This window comes from Sturnus vulgaris, chromosome 21, assembly GCF_052056855.1.
Source record: "Sturnus vulgaris isolate bStuVul1 chromosome 21, bStuVul1.hap1, whole genome shotgun sequence".
Taxonomy (NCBI): Eukaryota; Metazoa; Chordata; class Aves; order Passeriformes; family Sturnidae; genus Sturnus; species Sturnus vulgaris.
The window spans coordinates 6156362-6177669 of NC_142263.1; the positions used below are offsets into that span (position 1 = coordinate 6156362).

General features: G+C 50.7%; 1 protein-coding gene across 2 annotated transcripts in view; it reads left to right on the plus strand.

Moving 5' to 3' along the window:
- The window catches only part of DTX2 (deltex E3 ubiquitin ligase 2), a 34615-nt gene extending 16014 nt beyond the window's left edge, over positions 1-18601 (plus strand). The window contains exons 4-10 of one of the 2 annotated variants that reach the window (XM_088177052.1): positions 2070-2128; positions 8821-8952; positions 16071-16141; positions 16704-16862; positions 16948-17109; positions 17745-17834; positions 17943-18601. In XM_088177052.1, coding sequence (XP_088033178.1) covers positions 2070-2128; positions 8821-8952; positions 16071-16141; positions 16704-16862; positions 16948-17109; positions 17745-17834; positions 17943-18167 — 898 coding nt within the window. In that variant the 3' untranslated portion in view covers positions 18168-18601. The remainder of the gene's footprint in view (positions 1-2069; positions 2129-8820; positions 8953-16070; positions 16142-16703; positions 16863-16947; positions 17110-17744; positions 17835-17942) is intronic. The other variant, XM_088177053.1, reaches the window with a different exon arrangement.
- Positions 18602-21308: the final 2707 nt, after the last annotated feature.

Consider the following 21308-nt stretch of genomic DNA (forward strand, 5'->3'; position numbering starts at 1 on the left):
AAACACAGCACTGTACCAGCTATTAGGAAGGAAATTAACTCCATCCCAGCTGAAACCAGGACAACTTCATACAAGTTCTAACTCGTGGATGACTTGGATTTGAGTCTCACAATTAGGAAAGAAGAGTGAAGGATTTCTCTGCCATGTTTTCAAAGCATGGTTACCAGTGATTCCCTTCCCAGGGCAGCTCTGGGTTTGCTTTCTCCAGCCTCACGTGTAATGACCCTGTGCTCCAGCTTGTTGGAAGGATTCCCTGTCCCCACCTGTTTTCCTGGCACAGTGGAAGGTTCAGCTTTGTGTTTTATTTTATTTCTACCTTCCATGAGGAAGTGAAAGTGCCCAAGACGCTGCTTTATCTCAGGGCATGACAATAAAACACAAACTGTTCTGTATCAGTCACAGGCTGGAGTGGAGGGGGTGCCCAGGCTCTGTGGTATCTTGGCTTCTCAGGAAAAAATGAGGGAAGGTCCAATGTCTCTGATTTTTTGGGAGCAGTTCTCTCAGGTTCCTGGTCCTCAAATGTCCTTCATGTCTGCAGCTGGAGAACAAGGAGTCCTGCTCCTTCCCATCTTCTGAAGAGGATCATAAGGGCAGAGATGAAGCAAAGGGATGAGATAAAGAAGTAGAGAAATACCCGAGAATGAGCTGTGACGAAGAGGGTGAATCAGAAAAAAGTCATAAAGACGTCTGATTTAGAGCCCTATGAAATCACAGGGAAGATTTCCCTTGTGTTTGGTGAGTTTGTGCTGTAGCCAGCAGAGTCCATTGCATCATTTGAAAGCATTGCAAAATTTGGGGCAGCAGAGGGGAAAGCACAGCCTTTGAACGAGGCAGGAGGGAAATCCCTGTGGCCCGGAGAGCTTTATAAGGACCTGGGAGTGCTGATGTCACTTGGCCAGGCTGCCAGAGCTGCACCAAGCCCTGGGTCCTGCCCAGGGCTCTTCGGGGATGCCAGCCCAGGTGTGGGAACCTATTCCAAACTGTGACAGGTAGGAGAGGGGAAAGGAAAACAGCCATGTGTCACTCAAAGATCTTTTCAGCCCTGGTCATTGTCATGGAAACATGAGCAAATATTTTAGCAAGACAGAAAGGAGGGACCTCTGTGGTACCATTTTGGGCAGGGCAGCTCTTGCATCTCAGCTGGACAGAAGAAGGTTTCCCCTAAATGATGAGTGAGATTTGGGCTCTTGACCACCTTAGTCTTTGAATTCCTAAGCAGCTGGCCAGGTTTGTGTAATTTTGGGGAGTTCTTGGAGGCTCTTGTCTGACTGCACCATGTATTAACTGCTGCTGAGGTGCATGAGCCTCATCCATCCCAGGCACATGGGCCACCTGAGACAAAAATCCATGGATGGCTTCTCTGTGCAGCACTTGGATTTCAAGTGTTCCTGCTCTGCTGATGTGCAGATCCAGCTTGCTTTCTTCTCTAGTGACTTCTCATCAGTGCTGATGCTGCTGCTCCCCTTTCCTCCCTAACTCCTGCTGCCAGCTAGTGGCCTAACCCTGGCTGCCCATGTATCCCAAAGTTGAAATACATCTGCCAGCACTGCCAAAACAAGTAGGTGAGGAGCCTGAAAGGCATGTTTGGTGTCCATATTCTCTTGATTTCCAAATGAAAATGGGCCGAGCTCTTTTAGGTCTCCTTCATCCTTTCCTCCCTCATCCCACATCCCTCTGGATGTGTGGTGCAGGTTGGCTGCTCATAGGAAGCTCTGTGGGGGAGTGGCAAGAGCAGGATCAGAGCAGGGTGCAGCAGGAGGAATGGGTGATTTAGGAGAAGATGGGGCTGGAAGCAGCTGCATACAGCATAGCTCTAAGGCCCCCCCTTGCAGGTAAGTAAATCCAGGAGAAAGCTCTGGCAAGGACACAGCTCCTTAAATACAGCTGCTGGACCAGTGGGAGAAGGGTGCATGGGTGAGGGTCCCAGTTGGGGCTCATCTGAGCAATTAATCCTTGTTAATGTATCCAGGGCCCTGGCACTCAGGAGGAAGCAGTGCATTGCTGATTTGTCTCTATTTTGTTTCTCTCTGATCCTTGCTATTAAAGACATCTGTTTTTTTTCTATCTAGTGCCCAGACCCTGCCTGTCAAGATGCCCAAACCCAGCAAAGTGAGCCAGGCCCTGGCAGGTAAGAACTCCCCTGTTCTTTATTTGTTCAATCTTTAGGATTAGGTGAATGAGAGGTTTGCCTTTCTGTAGCATTTACTTTCCATTTTTTACTTTTGGAAAGAATCAGAAATGTTGCTGGCTGTTTAAGGTATTAGACCCAAAGACTTTTCAGAAAAGCGAAGAGGGCAGATTTGGGGGAGAATGGGACAGACAAACCTTAATAACTGTTTTTCTCATCCTGAGTCTTTCAAAATAAGTGGGATTATTTGAGGCATGGCCATTCATCTTCTCTACATGTGGATGAGGAAGTAGCAAAGGAAAGGGCATGTGAATCAAGCTCAGTGCTAGCTGCTATTTTCTGCTTTTTTAAAGTCAAAGGAGAAGAGTGATGTGAGATTTTTTTGTGGTTTTGAATATAATTTTAAAAATGTAGTCTTATTTAAAAAGCTCAGGTAGTCTTTAGCTTAAAGAAGATTCTGATGCCTTGTCTTGGGAAAGGGGAGACAGAAGTTGAATCATTGTGTCCTGGTGCTGCAGAATACAGATTTGCTTGTTATCCAAACCTGTGAACACAGTACTAAATATACTGAGTGTGTCTGGGAGGGATGAAAGCATTAGTTTTCAATGCTCCTTTTCAGAGTAGATTTGCCTGTTAAAGTTGAAATGGCATTGCCTTGAAAATGACAATTTGTGCTGTTAGTTTCCTGTGGAAGTGTAGCTGTACCAAAACCTTTGCTGTGTTTTGGCTCAGCCAGTGCCAAACCAATGAGCCTGGTGTGGTGGCACTGGGGGATTTGGGTGCTCTGCCCAGAACAGAGGTCTCTGTGCTCTCAAAACTGGATCATGACCTGCTAGAGGAGTACTGAACATCTGATCTCGTATTTTCTGGGGTCTTCTCTATTTCAGACACTATAGAATGTCTGTTAACCCTCTCCTTTTTCTGTCTCTTGTCCGTGCATGGTCTCTTGAGGTTATTAGCTCCTGGGATACCAAAGTTTGCTCCTGAGCAAGCAGAGACAGTTACATTCTTGTTTTTCAAGACAGTGGTTCCCACCTTATTCCAGAAAAGGTGTTTGGTCTCTTCTCGAGTGCCAGGTTTTACCCTGACTGAAAAGGGTCCCCAGGATTGATGTTCCCCTTCATTTAATGTTGGCACCATCATGAAAACTGCCTCGCACGTGTCTGTAGCCAAACTGGCATTGCATGAAGACTAACACAGGTGTCCTCCGGCAGCATGCAGCCCATCTGTCTCCTCCTTAGCAAATCACTGTGGAAACGAGGTGCAAAGTCAAGCTCAGGCCTTGTCTGGGTGGGTGACCTGAGCAGAACTCACCTTGCTTATAACAGCTCTGCCTTTCATGCCCTGGCTGTTAGTACAGACTGTGTAATTAGGTATTTAATCACATAAAGGTAAATAAAGCACAGAGCTGAAGAGCCCTGATGAATCCAGGCTGTGTTAATGTTGTTACCTGTGATCTCATTCTCCATGTACAGGAGGTGAATATGTGCCATCCGTTTATGCCTTGTGGTGCCATGTTTAGATAGAAAAAGCTGTAGGAAATCCCAAGAGAATAAGCCATTTGCCACCATTTAATACAATAAAATGGTTAAATTTGTAATTGGTATCTCTGTTGTTGCAGTCTGGGGGTGTAAAAGAAGGGATAATTACTCATTTTAATATTCTCTATCTCTCCCTGAGGCACACAGGAATACAGGGAAGTACAGAAGCAGCTCCTTGGGACCAGGGTCTGCTTAGATCCAGGTCTTCACAAGTCACAGCTATGGGTGCTGTGCTGCCTTCTGCCAAGTGTGCCACACCTCAGAGGTGCAAGGGAGGAGGGAAATCTGAATTTGAGTCCTCAAAGTCACATAGAAGCAGAGGGAAGATTAATACAAGTTAATTAGGGAGCAGAAGGAAAATAAATCTCTGGGGATATTTCTGGTGAAAAGCAAGTTCTTATAAAAAGGAAAAGTTTTCCTGAAATATTAATTAGCTGAGTCTTTAGGGGCACCTTCTTTCTCTCTATGCTCTGCCCTCTGTTTTTAAAACTTCTTCTGGAAAGTGGTATTTTGTTCATAATTAAAATCTTGTTGGTGGTGTGCAAGTTACTCATTACTCAGGTTATTATCTAACACAGGGTGCACTCCTTTTATTCCTCCAGTCCCCACTGCATGACTGCTTCTTACAACATCACTGGAGAAGGCTGGGGGGACAAGGTTGTGAGGGGGAGAGAAGTCTCAGATGTAAATGAAGGAGGCTTTATTTTGGGAAAGGTGTCTTGGTCTCCATCCCCTGGCATCTCAGAAGCTTTGGCTCTGGTTTGAAGCTGGACAGGTACAACCCCTCAGTCTCATTAATGATGTTGAGAAATGCTGCAGGTGCATCTCTTGGATGCAGAGGGCAGTTCTGGTGGCTAAAGAGGAGATGAGGAATCCTGTGAAGACTCACAGGATTCCTCATCTCCTCTTTAGCCACCAGAATTAGGAGCTGGGTTTTGTTTGTGTGATGGGTGCTTGGGGATTTGAGCGAGGGATTTTGTAACACTGTCAGCCCCATGTCTTCTGAAAGCACCTCTTGGGATCCCAGAAATCATGAAGCTGACTTTAAAACCATGCTTTGTACAAAAAAAGTATAATTTTTTTCCTGCTTTCTGCTATTTTAATACTTCAAAGTGCATGTGGAAACTCATCTTTAAGCTTTTCCTTTTCCCTCAAGTATTTGATCAGTACAGTGAAATGCCAAACAGGTCTAAGCAAACTGTTTAACCACAGTATTGGTGTTTAAGGATCAGCTGGACTAACATTTCCTGGGAATAATGTAGTTTAGCTGGTGTGCCTTGGGGTTGGGGGGTGGCAAGGTGCTCATATAAAGGCCCTTCTAATACTATGTTTAAGACGAAGTCTGAAAAGGAACTTATTGTTAAATAAAACTGGATGTTTCTTGTTTGCATGATTGATGGAGCTGGGGCATTTGGGGATGTACTAACAATACTGATTTTGCTGGTGGATATAACAGTACAAGTTAGAGATGCTTTTCTGAGATCTCACATTATCTGAAGGTAAGCTCTGCCCTGAACCAGTCTGAGGCCTGTGCAAATCCAAGTCAGTGACCAGGGCTGGTGGCCAGAGGGTCATGTTGGGCTGGATGTGAGTGATTGTGTGGCCAGCACTCATTACATAATGTCAGGGTGTTTTTCCTGTGCTCAGCTTCTGCACAGGATATTACAAAAAGTCCCTACTTTACACAGCAGGCTGAAAGAAGTTGGTGGATGTTGTCATAGCTCCAGTGAAAATAATTTTACCCCAAGGAGCCACTAATGTTGTATTTCTGGCCAAGTAAGAGACTTTGAGCAAGAGAAAAAAGGCAGTTCTGCATGTGGTTATTGCACACATAGAATCAAATCAGATCCCAAAGGATTCTTTGCAAGGCTTTCTGTTTCCTCCCTCCTGCAGTCCTTGTAGGGAAGAAACCCAGAGCCCAATAGAAGGTGTGAACATATAAAATAATATTTTTCAAGCTCCTGGACTAGCTAGTGAGCAGGAGCTCTCACAGGAACATTTCCAAAGCAGTCTTGGTCTGGACAAGCTTGTCACGTTGCAGCTTGTATTCAGGTGAGAATTTATCCAGGTCCAGGGCTGCACAGATGCCTGGAACATGTTCTGACTTGAAATTGTTGTGTCTGCCCCAACTACGAGAATTGGAGACTTAGTCTGCAGATGTGATGTGTGTCTGCATTGTTTTGGCACCTTGTAGGAAAACACATTTCCCACCTAAGGCCTGGGTCAAGGATGTCCCTTCCTGGGGATTCCAGTCACCAAACTTGAGGGAGGATTGCTAATGCAGAGATTTCCAGTATTGCATTTGAACTTCAAAGGCAGCATTGCTACTGGGGGTTGATGTGAGGCAGCAAAGCAATGTAACACCAGAACCTTCTTGAATGCTCTCTTGACTTGAATCTGCAGAAGATAATTCATTGCATGTAGCTCCTAAGGCAGCAGAAGGTCAAAAATTGGCCAAGAGAAGGTAATTTCCCACTTACACCTTTTCTTGACCAATTTAAGATAGGAGAACATTGACTTGAGGTAATTCTTCTGGTCCCTGTGCATGTATGTGTGTGTGGAGTTAGAGCTGATGGGTATGCAGCTCAAAAAAACAAAAGAAAGTTTGAGTAACCAGTGGTGGGATTTTGGTTGTTTTTTTGTTTTGTCATTCATGATGCTGACAAGCAGTTTTGGACTTGTTATTCCAGGTACAAGGGGGGCTGGGTTATAGAGTAGCTGAACTCACCTGAGGTTCTGTGGCTCCTGCTTTTTGCTTGGTCTGAATTTTGTTGCCCGCTGCCATTGGGAGTCTGAAGCCAGTTGTTCAGCCTGTGCTTCTGTTTTTTTCTGGGCTCTGCCTGCTAATGTTAGCAAGACAGTATTGATCTCTTCAGAAGAACACATTAATTTTGCATTTGCCTATCAGACAGCTGTGCGTGGGTGGTGATAATCCCTGTTAGTCTTTGGACTCGCTTTTCAAATGTCAGTCTGTGCCATCAGTGCTATTGCACTGCTTAGAAACAGCTTTTTTAGAGACAACTTTCTTGTTCTTTTTCTGCACCAGTTCTAGGAATAGTATTGTGCAGCCTCGATGGGGTCAGACTCTGATGATTTCCCCAGCTGTGGTGGGAGATCTTCCCTGTCTCTCAAGAATATTATTCCTCCAGCCTTTAGTCGGAGTTGCTGCTGCTCTTCTTGGAATAGCTCTGACTGTTTTCTGCTGGAAGGGGAAAGGATCTGAAAGGTGCAGGAGGCAGCTTTGGTGCTGCTGCTGGGCTTTGGGTCTCAGTTGTACTCATGAATAAAACAAGCAGATTTCGTTTTGGGGACATTTAAGCGCCTCCTTAAGGCTCCCTGGGAGTAGTGGACTGCTGGCTTTGATGGGTTGAGAGCTTGCAATAGGCTTGTGGCCTTTAGTTAGGACTTAAAGGGAGTTACTTTGTTGAAATTTCTGGATCTGGTGAGCTCTCCTTGGCTGTGCCTGGTGCTGCCAGTAGGGCAAGGGGTACTAACCCAGTATTTGTATGCTTTGGGGATCCTCCTCTGGCTCTGCTACTCCTGGGAGCTGGGAGAACTCTAGATCCCCTTTGAGGGTGATCCATTGCTGCCTGGTTACCTGTTTCCATTTGGAAGTGCATTTCACCATCCATTGGGCAGCCTGGTCTTGTGGTGAGCCCAGCTTTTCCAAAAGTTCTTGGGTAATTTGGGGAAATTCCTTGTTCCATCTCTGTCCCACTATCTCTCTGGTGAAACCCCTTCTGTCTGTCTTTCCCTTAAATGGGAAAGTTTTAGTAAAAGCATTCAACTTTGGTTGTCAAGAAAGGAGTTGAACAGCTTCTGGAATATTTGTGCTCAGACTTTAGGAAAAGGAAGTACAAATTGTGGTCAGAACTGTGTAGGAGTAATTCTCCTTGTGAGGCACTGACACAGGCTTTGCACAGGGGATTTGTAGTCACAGGACACACGTTCTTGACTGGTTGCATATTTGAGGCAGAAAATAGTCTTACCACTTGCACACAAAGCTGATGCTTCCCATCATAACTTGATTTTCAGTCATGTGTGGGCAAGGTGCCTCATTTTTGTCCTGAACAAATGCGCTCTAGAATCTTCCTTTTCCTATATGACTGAATAGAAGCTTGCAAAAATAAAATGCTTGGAAGTCTCAGCTTTGGCCATGCATTACTGAGCAGGAATGTCTGCAGCATTAGGATGTGGTTTGCATGGTTTGCCCTCAGAGGGGATTTCTGGGGAAATGCTGGCTTTCAGGTTTTCTGCTGTTGTTTTGCAACTGTGTAAGCATTTTTTCTTATTTCTGATGCTGACTGTTGCAGGTGGGAAGTTGCTCTTGGGAAAGCAAAAGCAGGTGTTCTCTTGGATGTAAATGTGAGAGCTGTATGGTACCTTGGAAATGTTATGATTAGTAACCAGCCTGGATTTCACAGGCAAACATCATCTTGGATCAGCATGATCAGTCCTGTAGCTTTCTGTGTGCCAATTTTACCTTCAGGGAATGGCTGTCCTTTTTAATGATTCATTAGTTTTCTCAAACTGCATCCCATGGATACAGCTGGCTGGGATGGGGGAGGATGAGGATTGCATTGCTGCTGGGAGTGTGAGGGGAAACCAGAGCACCAGGGAGGAGAGGCTCTGGGGTGAGTGGGGGGCTGTGTGGGGCAGCTCTGCCCTGCTGTTTGAAGGCAGCTCAGCTGCACTCTGGGATTGCTTCAGTGTGACACTGTTGAAATAAGTGACTCTAGGGGTTATGGGTGATGCCCTTCATCCTTCAGTGCTGCTTCCAGGGCTCCAGTCAACAGGAGAACTCCACGCCACAGCAGACTGGGTGCTTGAGAAGCCCTAGTGCCCAAAGAGGAAGGTCTTCTTTACACACCAGCACAGAGGGTCACAGACAAGACATGTGTCCACATTTCCCTCCCTTAATTTGCTGCCTGGGCTCCTCCCTCTGAAAACCTCCAGATCCTCACCTTGTGCTGACTCCAACCCTGTTACCTCTTGGACGTTTTATGCCCTCAGAACTAAAGACTTGGGGTTTATTTTATTTTACTTTATTTTTATTTTCTTTGAAAGGTTAAAGTTGTTTTGGTTTTTTTTTTTAATGAATGTGTTTCCCCATTGTTTCCTTCCTGCATGTTGACCTCGTACCCACTGTAGGCATGACAGCTATTCTGATGTCAGCCGCCGGACTGCCCGTGCACCTCACCCGTGTGCCTCAAGCTGCCAGCACCCATAAGGCCACTAAAAAACACAGCTCAGTTAAGGAGGGGAGGAAAGTGTCCAAGAAAGGTAGTTCTTGCTCAAACTCTGGTATTTGCTTCCATCTCCTTTATCTCTCTGCCCCCCCTCTTTTCCTCTTGTCTCTATTCCCCCCCCACCCTCTTGGCTCTTCTGGTTTGACTGACAATGTTCATCCCAGCCAGGGGAGAAGCAGGACATGTCTCCCCTGACCTGCAGCGTCTCTGACAGGCTCTAAAATAACATGGTAAAGTAGGTGTGGTCTTGTGGTCGGTCAGCTTGTTTCCACACAAAATTAAAGCTGGAACAGATCTGTTCTCTGCATGTCAGACTCCACCAGCCTCCCCTTGTGATCCTGCTACACCCTCTTAGGGAGTGTCCACATACCAGGACCTTCTGAGTTGTTGGTGGGATGAGTCTGAGAGCTGAGGGGCCATTAAGAAGACCATCAAATCCGTATGTACTCTGCAGTGAGCCATGCTTGTCATGACTGAGTCATGGGATGACAAGGATCTCCCAGATAAGCAGGCTCCTGAGTCATGTAGGGCTTTCTAGGTCAAATTGCAGAGGATTTGTTCTCTCCACCTCAGTCTGGGGTGGAAAGCAGTGGAGTAGAGCACTCTCAGATGGATGTGCTCTGGCAGGAAGGGGCTCTCTTGCCGAGTGGAGCCTCCTCCAGGGTAGGGCTTTCATTTCTCCTCTTCATGTCTCGCTGGCACCCCTCACCTTCGCAGAGCCTGTAGCTCCCAGCTGAGAGCCTGGATCCCATCCATGTGTAGCAGCCCTGGGACTCTGCAGGGGTAGGTGTGAATCCAGCCTGGTGTAGCTGTAGAGGTTGTTTGCCAACCATGGCACAGGGGTGTCAACCACCACCAAACCTACAGCATGTCCCCCTTTGGATAAGCCAAGTGGGAACTGGAGATATTCAACAGAGAGATCTCTACAAAGGAAAGAGCCCAGAGGTGGAGAGGAAGAGGCACCTGCCTGTCAAGGGAAGTTTTTTTGTACCTTTTTCTCCCTCTTTGGAGTCCATGAGGTCCAAAGCTGTCTGAAGGAGGCAGAAAAGGAGGCAGGAAAATAAAAATTAAATGGGGATGGAGGTATTTTATGGAAATGCGTTATGGAGAGAGCTGTGAGAAGGAGTGAGAGAGCAAATGTGGAGTAGGATGTGTGATCGAGGGGGAGGAGAAAGCAGGGGCGGCAGGAGAAGCAGCAAAGAACAGGAGGAGCAAAGGAAAATGGGAGGTGAAGGAGAAGAGCTGAGAAGAGGAGGGTGGCTGGAGGGGCTGGATGAGGCTCCTGCTCTATGGTGGGGTTGTGTGACTCCTGCTGCTTCACTCCTAGCATGGGCAGCATGCAGGGGCAGGAATGGGGGCTGGGTGGTGGGGGTGCCCTGGATACGGTGCCAAAAGGGAGCTGTGGTGAGACCAGACCCTCCCACAGAGACACTGCCTTGCCCCGGTTGCTGGAGGAGCTCAGAACAACCAGGGCCAGGCCTGCACTGAGGTTGGTCACCTGCTGCTACTTAGTGACATGAAACAGCTGTATTTAGGTCACAGGGTGGCCACAGACACAGCCTGGCTGGCTGCTGCCTTCTCCTCTGTGGGGTCTGTTGGTCCAGGTGCTGCTTTGCTCCCAGCATCCAGCCCTCCCTGGCACTGTGCAACAGCCAGGATGCTGCAAGGGTGGGATGTCAACAGGAGGACTTGTGTCTTCAGAGTCTTGTGACTTCTGAGCTGCGTGGGGAAAGCAGCAATGCAGGGCATGGAAAGGGGAGTGGGAAGGTTGGGAGGTGAGAGCAGCACACACCACACTGGGTGTCCAGTGGCTGTATCTGTGCACCCCATCAGCGTCACTGCTTGCAGTTCCTCAGCGCTGGCTCAGCCCCAGGGCAGGCTGTCACCTCCCTGCCAGCTCTGCAATGCCACCTGCTGGGGCTGGGACACCTGCAGAGAAGCAGAGAGGCAACAGCAGCAGGAGGGATGGAATGGGGGAAAGGGGCATCAAACATCTCCTTCTCCCATCCAGCATGGCAAGATTTGTCCCAGCTGATCCTGCCCAGGATGTGCTGCAGCTGAGACTTGCAGATCAGCCCTTTCCCACACTGACCCATGAGAAGAGGAACCTTTCAGTGGTTTAGGTTGTTAAAATCTCCCCTTATTTTAAAAAGCAGGATTCCTGTTGGTGGGGGCTGGGGTGCCAGTCCTGTGGAGTGCCTTGCTCCTGGGATGCAGAACGTGTTCAGTCCCTTCTAGGAACAAGCTGTGTTTGTACAACACCCCTCAGGGCTCAGAACATTATTCTGCAGTGCAGGTACTGGGCCTGACTTCTGGCCAGACTGTTCTTTCCCTTCACAGACCCTGATGCTGCCAACAGACAGTGACAGGCTTGTTTTGTGCCCTGAATTTCTGCATCGTGTGTTCTTTGCCACATCCCTTTAGGATTTTCCATCATGGAGAGCTCAAGCAAGAGCTCTGCATCCAGGACTAAACTCAGCATTGTACTGACCACAACCAGCTGGTGGTGGGTGCAATGTGCCCTTCCTGAGCCCCTTCTCCCTCCCTCCTGCTGCTGCCAACCCCTGTCCCACACGGTGTGAGGCAGCTCTGGTGGAATTGCAGCTGGCTCGGTGAATAGCTGGGGTGTGTTAAACAGAGGCGCTAATTAGTCAGGACTCATTAGCGTTGTTGCTGCTCTGGCAGGGATGTCTCTGGCACAGCTGGGTGCTGCAGGGCTTGGGGAAGCCAGAGTCTCTGGGCAGGCTCTGTGCTCTCCATGCTGGCACAGGGCCTGGCAGCCTCTGCCATCCCCATGGATTGGTGCTGCCTTGGGATGCTGCAGCCACTCTCTGCCCCGTGCCAGCATTGCTGGTTGGGACCTGACTGCAGTCTGGGAGGCAGGAGGGCAAGTGGCTTGTCCTGCTCTCTCCAAGTGCTGCTAGTGCGTGCAGCTGGCCACCACAGGGCACCCCAGCATTTCCAAGGACCTCCAGGAACTGCTTGGGCCTGCTGTGTCACTTGTTACCCACTTCCAGCTGGCAAGGAGGTTTCCCTGCACACCCATGCCCTCTGGGATGAGCAGTCACTGCAGGTGCTGCAGTGAAGGAAAGGAACACACTCATCCTTCCTTGCCATCCACCTGCAGCTGGATGTACAGACTGTGCCAGTGCCTATGGGATGGGTGGGACTGGGGAGCCCCTCAGAGTTGGGGGATCTTGCTATTCCTTTGGGGAAACATCTGCCGAAGGAGACAGGCTGCAGAAAACGGGGATGCTCTGACCAGCACTGATTATCCTGCTGAGATGCTGAATATGGAGAAATCTATATATACAGCCTTTGCAAGTCCAGGGAGCAGGGTGATGGGAGCTGTGTGACTGTCCATGACAATAACTAGGAACAACCAGTGTCTGGCCTGCAGAGGGTATTAAAAAAAGTCTGCTGGAAACCATATGGTTCATTTGGGGCTACAGAAGGAGACATTACTGGTGCAGGCATTTGGTTGCCGTTCAAGGATTCAAAACACATCTGTTAAATGTTGCCCATGGAAAGCCCTTGCTGCAGCAAGCAGCTTATTATCTACAGGGAGGAAGGGGAAGCATTAAAAACAATTTAGTAGTCCTCTCTTTGAAAATGAAAGAATGGTAAACATTCTTTGGCATCCTGGATAAATCCGTAGCACAGCGCTGGGCCAGCTGGTGAGAAATGACACCGGTCGATTCTTCCAGTCCATTTTCAATCCACTATTGAATCCAGCAAACTCTGGGGACTGACCAGGCTTTGATGATCCCAGGGGAGGGCTAGAACAATGATTTGGAGGCAAACACTTTTATGTAGTAAACAGTCCTGTAAGGAAGTGATTTACGTGCTGGAGCATACGTGGCTCGTGCCATAGTCCCAGCTGCCTCCTGGCTCCCCCGTGCTGCTGGGATGTGGCCAGCCAGATGTGCTGCTCTGCCCAAGGGAGGCCATGTGGGCTCTGCTAACCTTGCTGAAAAAGAGCTCTCAGCATCAGAAGTCTCTTCTTTGGGACTGGACGTTGAAGTCCTTGCAGCTGGGGATTAATTTTTCTAAAGTATCAGGGCTGCCTGGCCCTTTCTCTCTCCAGGCAGCTTTGGTGGCTCTAAATGCATTAGAGCATTGTCACAGCAAGGTGACAGGGACAGATTGCAGATGCCACAGTGCAAATCCATCAGGCATGGGTTTCCTCAGGGTAGCTGAGGGCTGCATCACCTTCTGCCTGTTTGGTTCTCCCAGCTCCATCCTAATGCCAGCTGGTGAAGTGGTGTAATGCCCAAAATCTCAAAGACTCTCCTGTCTCACTGTTACTCAGCTCTGCACCAGAATTTTTGTCTCCTTTTATCGATTTCATTTGAATGAGCCTGGCCAGTTCTTGGGTGAGTTATCTCTGTGTTCCTTGGAGCTGCTCCAGAGAAGAGAAGTCACGAGAGATTCTGTGGAAGGAGCATCCCCCACCACCCTGAACTGCTCTAAAGCTGCTCAGATCTGCTGTGCAGGTGGGAGCAGGTGAGCTGGGGCTTTCTGCCAAGTGCTGGGCAGGTGTTGCTGCTGATGTAACACACCCTCTCTGCTCCCTTCCCTCGCTGTCTTCACCTTGGCTGTGCATCTTTTTGGCTTTGCTTCCTCCAGTCCAAAGCCAGAGGAGACAAGAAGGTCACTTCAGAAAGAGCCACCTGGAAAATGCAGGTTGGGTGGAGAAGGACTCGGTGGTCAATCTGTCTGTCTATCAGGCAGCAGGGGATACACAGGGATGAGAGCACAGTGATCATCATGGAAGCACAGATGGTGTTGGGGGATAGCAGCTAGTCCTGCTCACAACATTCTTCCTAAAACCTGTGAAGTGAAGAAGCTGAAGCCTCCATCTCCTGGAGGGCCATGAAGATTTCCAGAGGCTGATTCCAACTGCCACACGTGGGAAGTGCCACCCTGTCTTTGCCAGCCTGGAGTACAGACATTGCAGAGCACTTGGCCAGAGGGTTTCAGGCACAGTGAGCTGGGACAGCTCAGGCTGATCAGATCCCCTTCAGACTCATTCCTACCTCTTGATCCTCTGCGTGCAAGCAAGGTCCCAGCAAAGAATTCCTGGACTTGTTTCTCTCCTTTTGAAAAGAAAAGACAAGGAGCCACGTTCCCTGTGAGATCTGGTGATGAGGCTTTGGAGCAGCTCCTGGCACTGCTGAGCCCTTGGCCTCAGAGGTGGAAGCCTGAGGCTTGCCCAGGCTCCTCCCTGTTTCCTGCTCTTGGAGCAGTTCTTGGAAATGCTTTTCTAGGGGATTTTGGCCTCTGAAGAGGAAACCACCTGCTTCTGTGTTGTTTGTTCTTAATGTTTAATCCTGTTGCCACTTATCTGGCTTGGGATCTCCAGAGATTGATCCTCACAGTCCTGCTCTGCCTGAGGTGTCAGGCATCCCTCCTGCCCAGTACTGGCACTGGGAGTGAACATCCCTTCACCTGCTGGGCTTCTCTTCTTGCTCTGTGTGCTCAGCCATTCCTTCCTCCTGCTACAACTGCCAGAAATCCCCTTCTGAAAATAACTCATCTTAATGACTGTGTTTTCATTTAGCAAAGTCCAGCCCTCAGTTCCTCTTAGTCTTAGCTAAAGGATGTTAGTGCTCTGCCTTGCTCTCTGCCATGGTGTTCGAGGGAATGAGGGACTTCTACCTGGAAGAGGGTCTGTGCTGTCCAGGCCTTTGCCTGTTCAATACCACTTATGGCATATGAGCAGTCCTTCCTTTCTGCTTCAGGAAAAGTAGTTATCCAGAAAACAGCACCCCCTCCTTCCTGCTCATGACAGACATTGTCTTTGGACTGGAATAATAGCTCCAGTGGCTATCTCTTGATGTGCAGCTTTTTGAACCACAGAGCCAATGCTAGTGAACCCTCTGTCTTCCCTGAAAGCCCCAGAGAGGATGGGGAGAGCTGAAGATGGGTCGTGTAGGTACAGCTGCAGCTCTGATCCCTGGCTGATCCACATGATGATGCTCTGTGTCCTCCTGGGAATGTGCAGTTGGGAGCAGCAGCACTCTATGCTAGAGCATCCACCTGGACAGGATGGAGATTGGAGAAGGAAGAGCTACGCCTTGGCCAGCCTGTTTGTCACAGCACTGCTTTCTCCTGATATCCCCCAGAAGTGGATTCATGAAGGAAGGACTAAGTTCCCCAAATGTCTGATCTCTCTCTTGCCTCCTGCCAGGTGGAGTTGTAACATCCCTTGTGCAAATGTTTCCTTTCCCAGGCTAGTGGAAAAGCCTGGCAGCTTCTGTGGCAGGCCTGATGACTGCAAAGGAGCTCTTCTCCTCTCACCCTTGCAGAGCCATGAGATGCTCCCTGGCTTAGGCCAAGCCTTGCTAGGCAGCTCCAGGAAAATGGGCTGGGAGTTGAGGTGGTAGTGGATGCACTCAGTGGTAATTTGCTCTTGGTGTTGTGTGATGTTTGTTGCTTCATCCCATGATGCCTCCAGGGACCAGGCTGCTGGGGCTGGGGAGCTGCTGAGGTGTCTGTGCCTGGGTGGATGGGACCAGGATTTGTATTTGGGAAGATGCAAAGATACTGTCTCATGCTGCAAATGGGATTAATGTTAAAAGCTGGTTTATTTTATACACCTGGTGACTTGCACTGTCCTGCCAGGTATGAGTGTGTGGAATTTCAGGACAAAGGCCACTGTTTCATCTTAAGGATATGGAGCTCACTGTGCTGTATTCAAAACAGGGCCTGAAGCTCAAGAGTGTTGCTGGGTTTCCTTGCTGGGCACCAGCTGGGGTGGTGTGGGAATGCCTTTTTTTCTCCTTTGGCAGCACAGACTGTGTGATCCTCTATCCCATAAGACTGTGGAGTTTGATCCCAGCTGGCTTCTGGTGTGCACAGAAAGTCTGGCTGGGACGTGCCTGGTGTCACTTGGGGAGAACTGGAGCACACCATCTACAGGCAGACCTGTGGCACTCACAGCCCTAGTGGTAGCAATGGCTGAAAGCAAAGCCTTTTCTGGGCTTGTAGGGATTTGTTGGAATGTTCTCTTCTCCCCCTCTAACCCTGACCTTTCTCCTTGGCATCCTGGCCAGTGATCTGCTTGTCTCCCTTCTCTCCAGCTTGCCCCACACGTGCTCATCGTACCACAGAATGTCTGACTTCTCTGTCTCATCTCTCCTTGTGCAGCCACACCAACAGAGCCAGAATCAGTGGTGAAAAAGTACCTGGAAGAGCTGAAGAGTGCTCCTGCTGATGAGGTAAGATGACAGTGAAGCAGTTCCAGCTTTCCCAGTTCACTGTGCTGCCAGGGAAACCACAGCAGTGCCCAAAGGACCATCCTTCCTTGGGTGTCTGGTGTGGTACATGGTGCTGCTTGCACGTGAGGTGCAGAGTCCTCAGCACTGCCTGAAATTCACTTGTGGCAATAGGTGACTTGTCCTTATCAGAGGACTGTGATGAAGTGTGGGTTGAATAGCTCATCCTGGCAGTGCCTCCCCATTTCATTTGGAGGAAGGAGTTTGATTTTGGTCTCAGTGCTGAGAGGTCAGAATTAGAGATCAATCCCTGCTCTGCAGCTCCTCTGCAGAGAAGCAGGATGTACCAATATTCTTCTTTCTGACTGATGTCAGCTCTCCACCTCCTGGACAATGCAGGAAGTGGCGTGGGGCGGTACCAGCCAGATAAGGAAACCTTTCTCTGTGTCCTTAAATCTCAATTAAAGCTGAAGGCAAATCTTCCTGAAGCATCTTGATGGCTTCCTTGGTGTGTTAGGCCTCAGAACCAGTCTGTGCTCACACCACATGGTGGTTTCTCCTCTAGGACTGCATGATCTGCATGGAGAAGCTGTCCTCCCCCTCGGGCTACAGTGACTCGTGCCAGTCCAGCACCATCAGGCCAGAGGCAGTCGGTCGCCTGAGGAACTGCCAGCACTCCTTCCACATGCTCTGCATGCTGGCCATGTACTCTAATGGGAACAAGGTACTGAGCTGGCCCGTCCTCACCTGGCCCCTGTGTGCAGCTGGCTGGGCTGTGGAGCTCTGATGTGGCTTCTGTCCCCTGGCAGGATGGCAGTTTGCAGTGCCCCTCCTGTAAAACCATCTATGGAGAGAAAACCGGTACCCAGCCCAAAGGGAAGATGGAGATCTCCACTTTCCCCCAGTCCCTCCCGGGGCACAAGGACTGTGGGACAATCCGGATTGTGTATCACATCAGCAGGGGCATCCAGGTGAGTGCCCAGCATACTGGCAGACAGCACGAGCTGGGACAGCCTCCCAGAAAAGTCCTGGGATCCAGTGCAGCACTCAGCCTTTTGCTGGGCAGCCTGTGGTGCCTGACGCCAGCAGCTGCTCTGGCTGTTCTTCACATGTGAGGGTCTCCTCCATCAGAGATCTTTTTTTGAGCAGCTCCAGCTGTTCACCTCTAGTAAAGTCTGATGTCTACCTGAAGCAGGGAGAAGACTGCCCATGATCACAAGGTGGGAAACATCCCATGGTCTGGTTTCACAGCCCATGATGGTTTCAGTGGTGGGAGTGAACTTGTAAAGGTTTGAGCTGTGTAGCTTTTTTAAGGTGTTACCAAACCACCATGGAAAAAGCTGTGGTTTAGGGCTGTCTCTCACTAGAATTCAGGTCGATTTTAGATCTGGCTTTGTATCCCAACACGAGGCTGCTTTTGGAGGATCTGTAATACTCACGTGTCCCATAAGAACAAGTTGGACACCTTATACTCACCAGCAATAAATACCTTGCTGCCTTTACGTGGAAGAGCTGGTTTGGGATGGGCCTATGTCAGATCCTGCTGCTAATGGATTGTCCAATTCATATGAAGATGTCTGTGACAAATCTGTCTCATCTCTTGCAGGGCCCGGAGCACCCCAACCCTGGGATGCCATACACAGCCAGAGGCTTTCCTCGCTATTGTTACCTACCAGACAATGAGAAGGGCAGAAAGGTGAGGTGTCACACCCTGATAACATCACCCTTCTTAAGTTGTCAAGCTCCTGGCAAGCTGCATTCATGGCACAAGTCTCCTAGCTTTGTTTTTCCTTTCCCGCTCTAGGTCCTGGAGCTCCTGAAGGTGGCCTGGAAGAGACGCCTGATTTTCACGGTGGGCACCTCCAACACCACTGGCGAGAGCAACACGGTGGTGTGGAATGAGATCCACCACAAGACTGAGATGGACTCAAACCTGAGTGGCCATGGCTACCCTGACCCCAACTACCTGGACAATGTGCTGGCAGAGCTGGCTGCCCAGGGTGTCACTGAGGACTGCCTGGGCCAATGAGCCTCAGGGGCCACCTAGTGCACTTACTCCTGATGCCTTAAGTTCCCATGCCCGACCACCCATCACACTGAGCAATAACAGTTCCGTGGGAGCCCTGCCCGCTCTTCACATTTTCTTGGGGTGGGGGGTGGGGGGAAAGGGAAGGATATTTTTGTAGAAGCTGTGCTTGTGGCTCTGGGTGGGATTGATGGCTGCAGCCAGGAGCAGCTGGGATGGGACTGAGGTGGCAGATCCCCTAGGGAAGGCAGGACCTTCCTTTGGTAATGCCTGGGAACAGGATGGGAGAGGAGAGTGCCTTGCTTCCAGTAGACCACCTGTAAGTCAAACAAGGTCCTCCTTTTGGGACACATCAGCTCCCTGTCTGAGGCACTTCTTGCCTCCCTCCTGCCATGTATCTCTGCTCGGTCCCAATAAACTCTTCATTCTCACGAGAAGACCCTGCTCTGCCTTCCTGCTGCCTCGGGGCTTGGGGTGGCTCTCTCTGGGGAACCAGCCTGCTCCATGGAGCCATGGACCATCAATCCAGCCAGGAGGGAGGAGGGAAAGCTCAGCTCTGCTGGAGGGACACATCTCAGTGGAGGCAGGACACTCGTCCCAGGGGTCGTGGTTCCAGCCTGTCAATGCTTTGGCTACTGGAGTTTGTGGTCTGTGGCCATGGTGCCTGCAGAGGAGACTTAATGAGTGTCCACCGTCTGGAAAGTTGCAGCCCCCTGCTCTTGGCTGTGAGCTGCCAGCCCCACTTCTCTCATCCCAAAGATGAGAACTTGTCCCTCTCTCTCCTCTCAGGTGCAATGGCAGCAATTCAGTGAAGCCTGTGCAGGGAGGAGCTGCTGTGCTTTGTGCTGCTGCTGCAGGGATGCTGGTGCCACCAGCTGGTGACAGTCACCTTCCTCCCGGCAGCAGTGTTGGCCAGCGCAGGTGCCAGCCGCGATGCTCTGGCTGAGAGCCTGTTCCTGCTCTGAGTGCTGGAGCCTTGCAAATGGGATATTGCCCCAGTCCCAGTTGCCTTGCTGTACGTTGTCCCCAGGCTGATTGTCACATAGGAGCTGATGTCTTCTGAAGAGCTGTTTCTGGCTCTCCCCCTCCCTGTAGCCACTAGACCCAGCTGCACGTTAAGTCCATCCAATCCATCCCTGTGGCACGGGTGCCATCTGCCATTTCACCTCCTTCCTAGGAAATCGGGGATGGGGCGGGGCTTTGTGGCAGCACTACCTTGCCCTCCTCCTGAGACCAGCACCTCCTGGGACCAGCTGAGGGGCACTTTGCTTCCTGTCATGCCAATATAAGAATTAAAGGTTTTTCTGAGCCATTCGGGGGTGGAGCTGTCCTCCGTGTGTATCTTGTGCCTGTGGGCTCTAAGAGGAAACCCCTTAACTATCCAGAGAAATCCGTGCATGCTGCAGGAACGGCAGCTCCTTGGGAGCTGCAGTGACGTGTCTGTGTTGCTAAGCTCTACACAAATGGACTCTGGCTGCTCCTCTCCCACCCTGCTTGCAAAAGGGGGAGGTCTTGAGTTCAAACGTCAGCTTTGTATCCCTGGATCATGTTATTCCAGCAATCAAAGCAGTGAATGGAAGCGAAAATTGAAGCAGCGTTCACTCAGCCCTGTACAGAGCAAGAATTTCCTGCTGCGCCTGGCCTAAGGCATCTCCCGCAGCTGCTGCTGGGCGTGAATCAGCTGGAGCCTCCCTGCATCTGGGCTGGTCCAGGGTAGGGACATTGGGCTGTGGTGAGCCAGCCAAGCTCAGCAGCTCATCCCTAGTGAGGGATGGTTTGGACAGGAGGCATGTCCTAAAATCCTTGCCGTCTTTGTGTGGGTCCCAAGGTGACCTAGCCCCCGTCGCAGGAGGATCCAAGGGGTGGGAAGGAGCAGAGCCAGGTGCTCCGGCACAGTGGCATAGGGAGATGCTTTGAAAAGTGGGGTGAAAGCATAACCATGGTGTCTCTAGGAGCCAGGAAGGGACAGAGCCCCAAATAAATGCTTATGATGCTCCCACGCACATTTGACCAAAAGCCTTGTGTCTGCCATCCCCAGCTGGAACCCCAGGCAGAGGAGAGGGGGTGTCTCTCCCAGCCCCTGTGGTGATGGCTCATCTGCCACAGGGTGGTTATTATTAGCCCAGCCTTGACCCTGCAGCTATGCTGGGTACCCGCAGCTGAAACTGTGACTCACTGTCCCCCTGCGTCACCCCCGTGCGTCACCCACCCTGCCCCTCACCTTCCTGCTGGCACCTTGCTGGCTAGGGAGCGGTCTGGGGGAACTGTGGGGGTCCCCAGAACAAGTGTTGCTGGATAGGTGTGGGGGACAAGGCGAGGATAAGAAGGAGGAGGGACAAAGGCTGCAGCTGCGCCTGTTTTTCCCCTCTGCAGCTGGACGGTGTAATCTTTGAATGCCCCATTTCCACTTAATCTGAAGGCGCGGTCCCGGCCCCTTGGGAAGGGGGGGGAAATCTCCTCCCACGCAGGGGTGGGCAGCCGCTCCCCTTGGCAAACACGGGAGAGGCAGCGCTCCAACCCCTCTGCGGGGGGAGCGGCGGTGAGGGGCTCCCGAGCCACGGGGCACTCCCTCTCCAGGGCCATGTCCCATCCCAAGGGCTTGGAAGGGGTACGAGAGATGGGGAAATATCAGCGTGGGGTGGCCCCAGAGCTGAAAATACTTCGGCACTCCTTATGCTGGGTGGGACCCTTCACCTGAACGCTGAGATTTGGGTTATTTCGGGTGTGATGCTCCTCAGCGCTTCCCTGCCCGCGGGGCAGGGCTGGCTGCGCCCGAACCAGTCGGGCACGGGCTCACCCCTGGCTCCGAGGGCCTGCTGGGCACAAAGCAGGGAGTTGGGTCTTGGTGGGGCGAGTGGGGGTCCAAGACGACTTGCCTGGCTGCCCCCATAGCGCCATTAAAGTCTGTGAGTCCTGCCAACCCATCCTGGAACATCGCCCCAGAGCCTCCTCTGCCTCAGTTTCCCCTTTCACATGACTCTTGTGCCCTAACTCCTGGCAGGTGCCCCGGGGGTCCTGCAGGACTCTTCCCAGCGGGTTTGGGACCAGCGGGTGACTCGGGATGCTCAGCTGTCCCCTCTGCCCGCGGGGTCTGGCCGGGCCGGCAGAGCCGGTGCAGGAATGCGGGGCTGGGAGGGTCCGGCT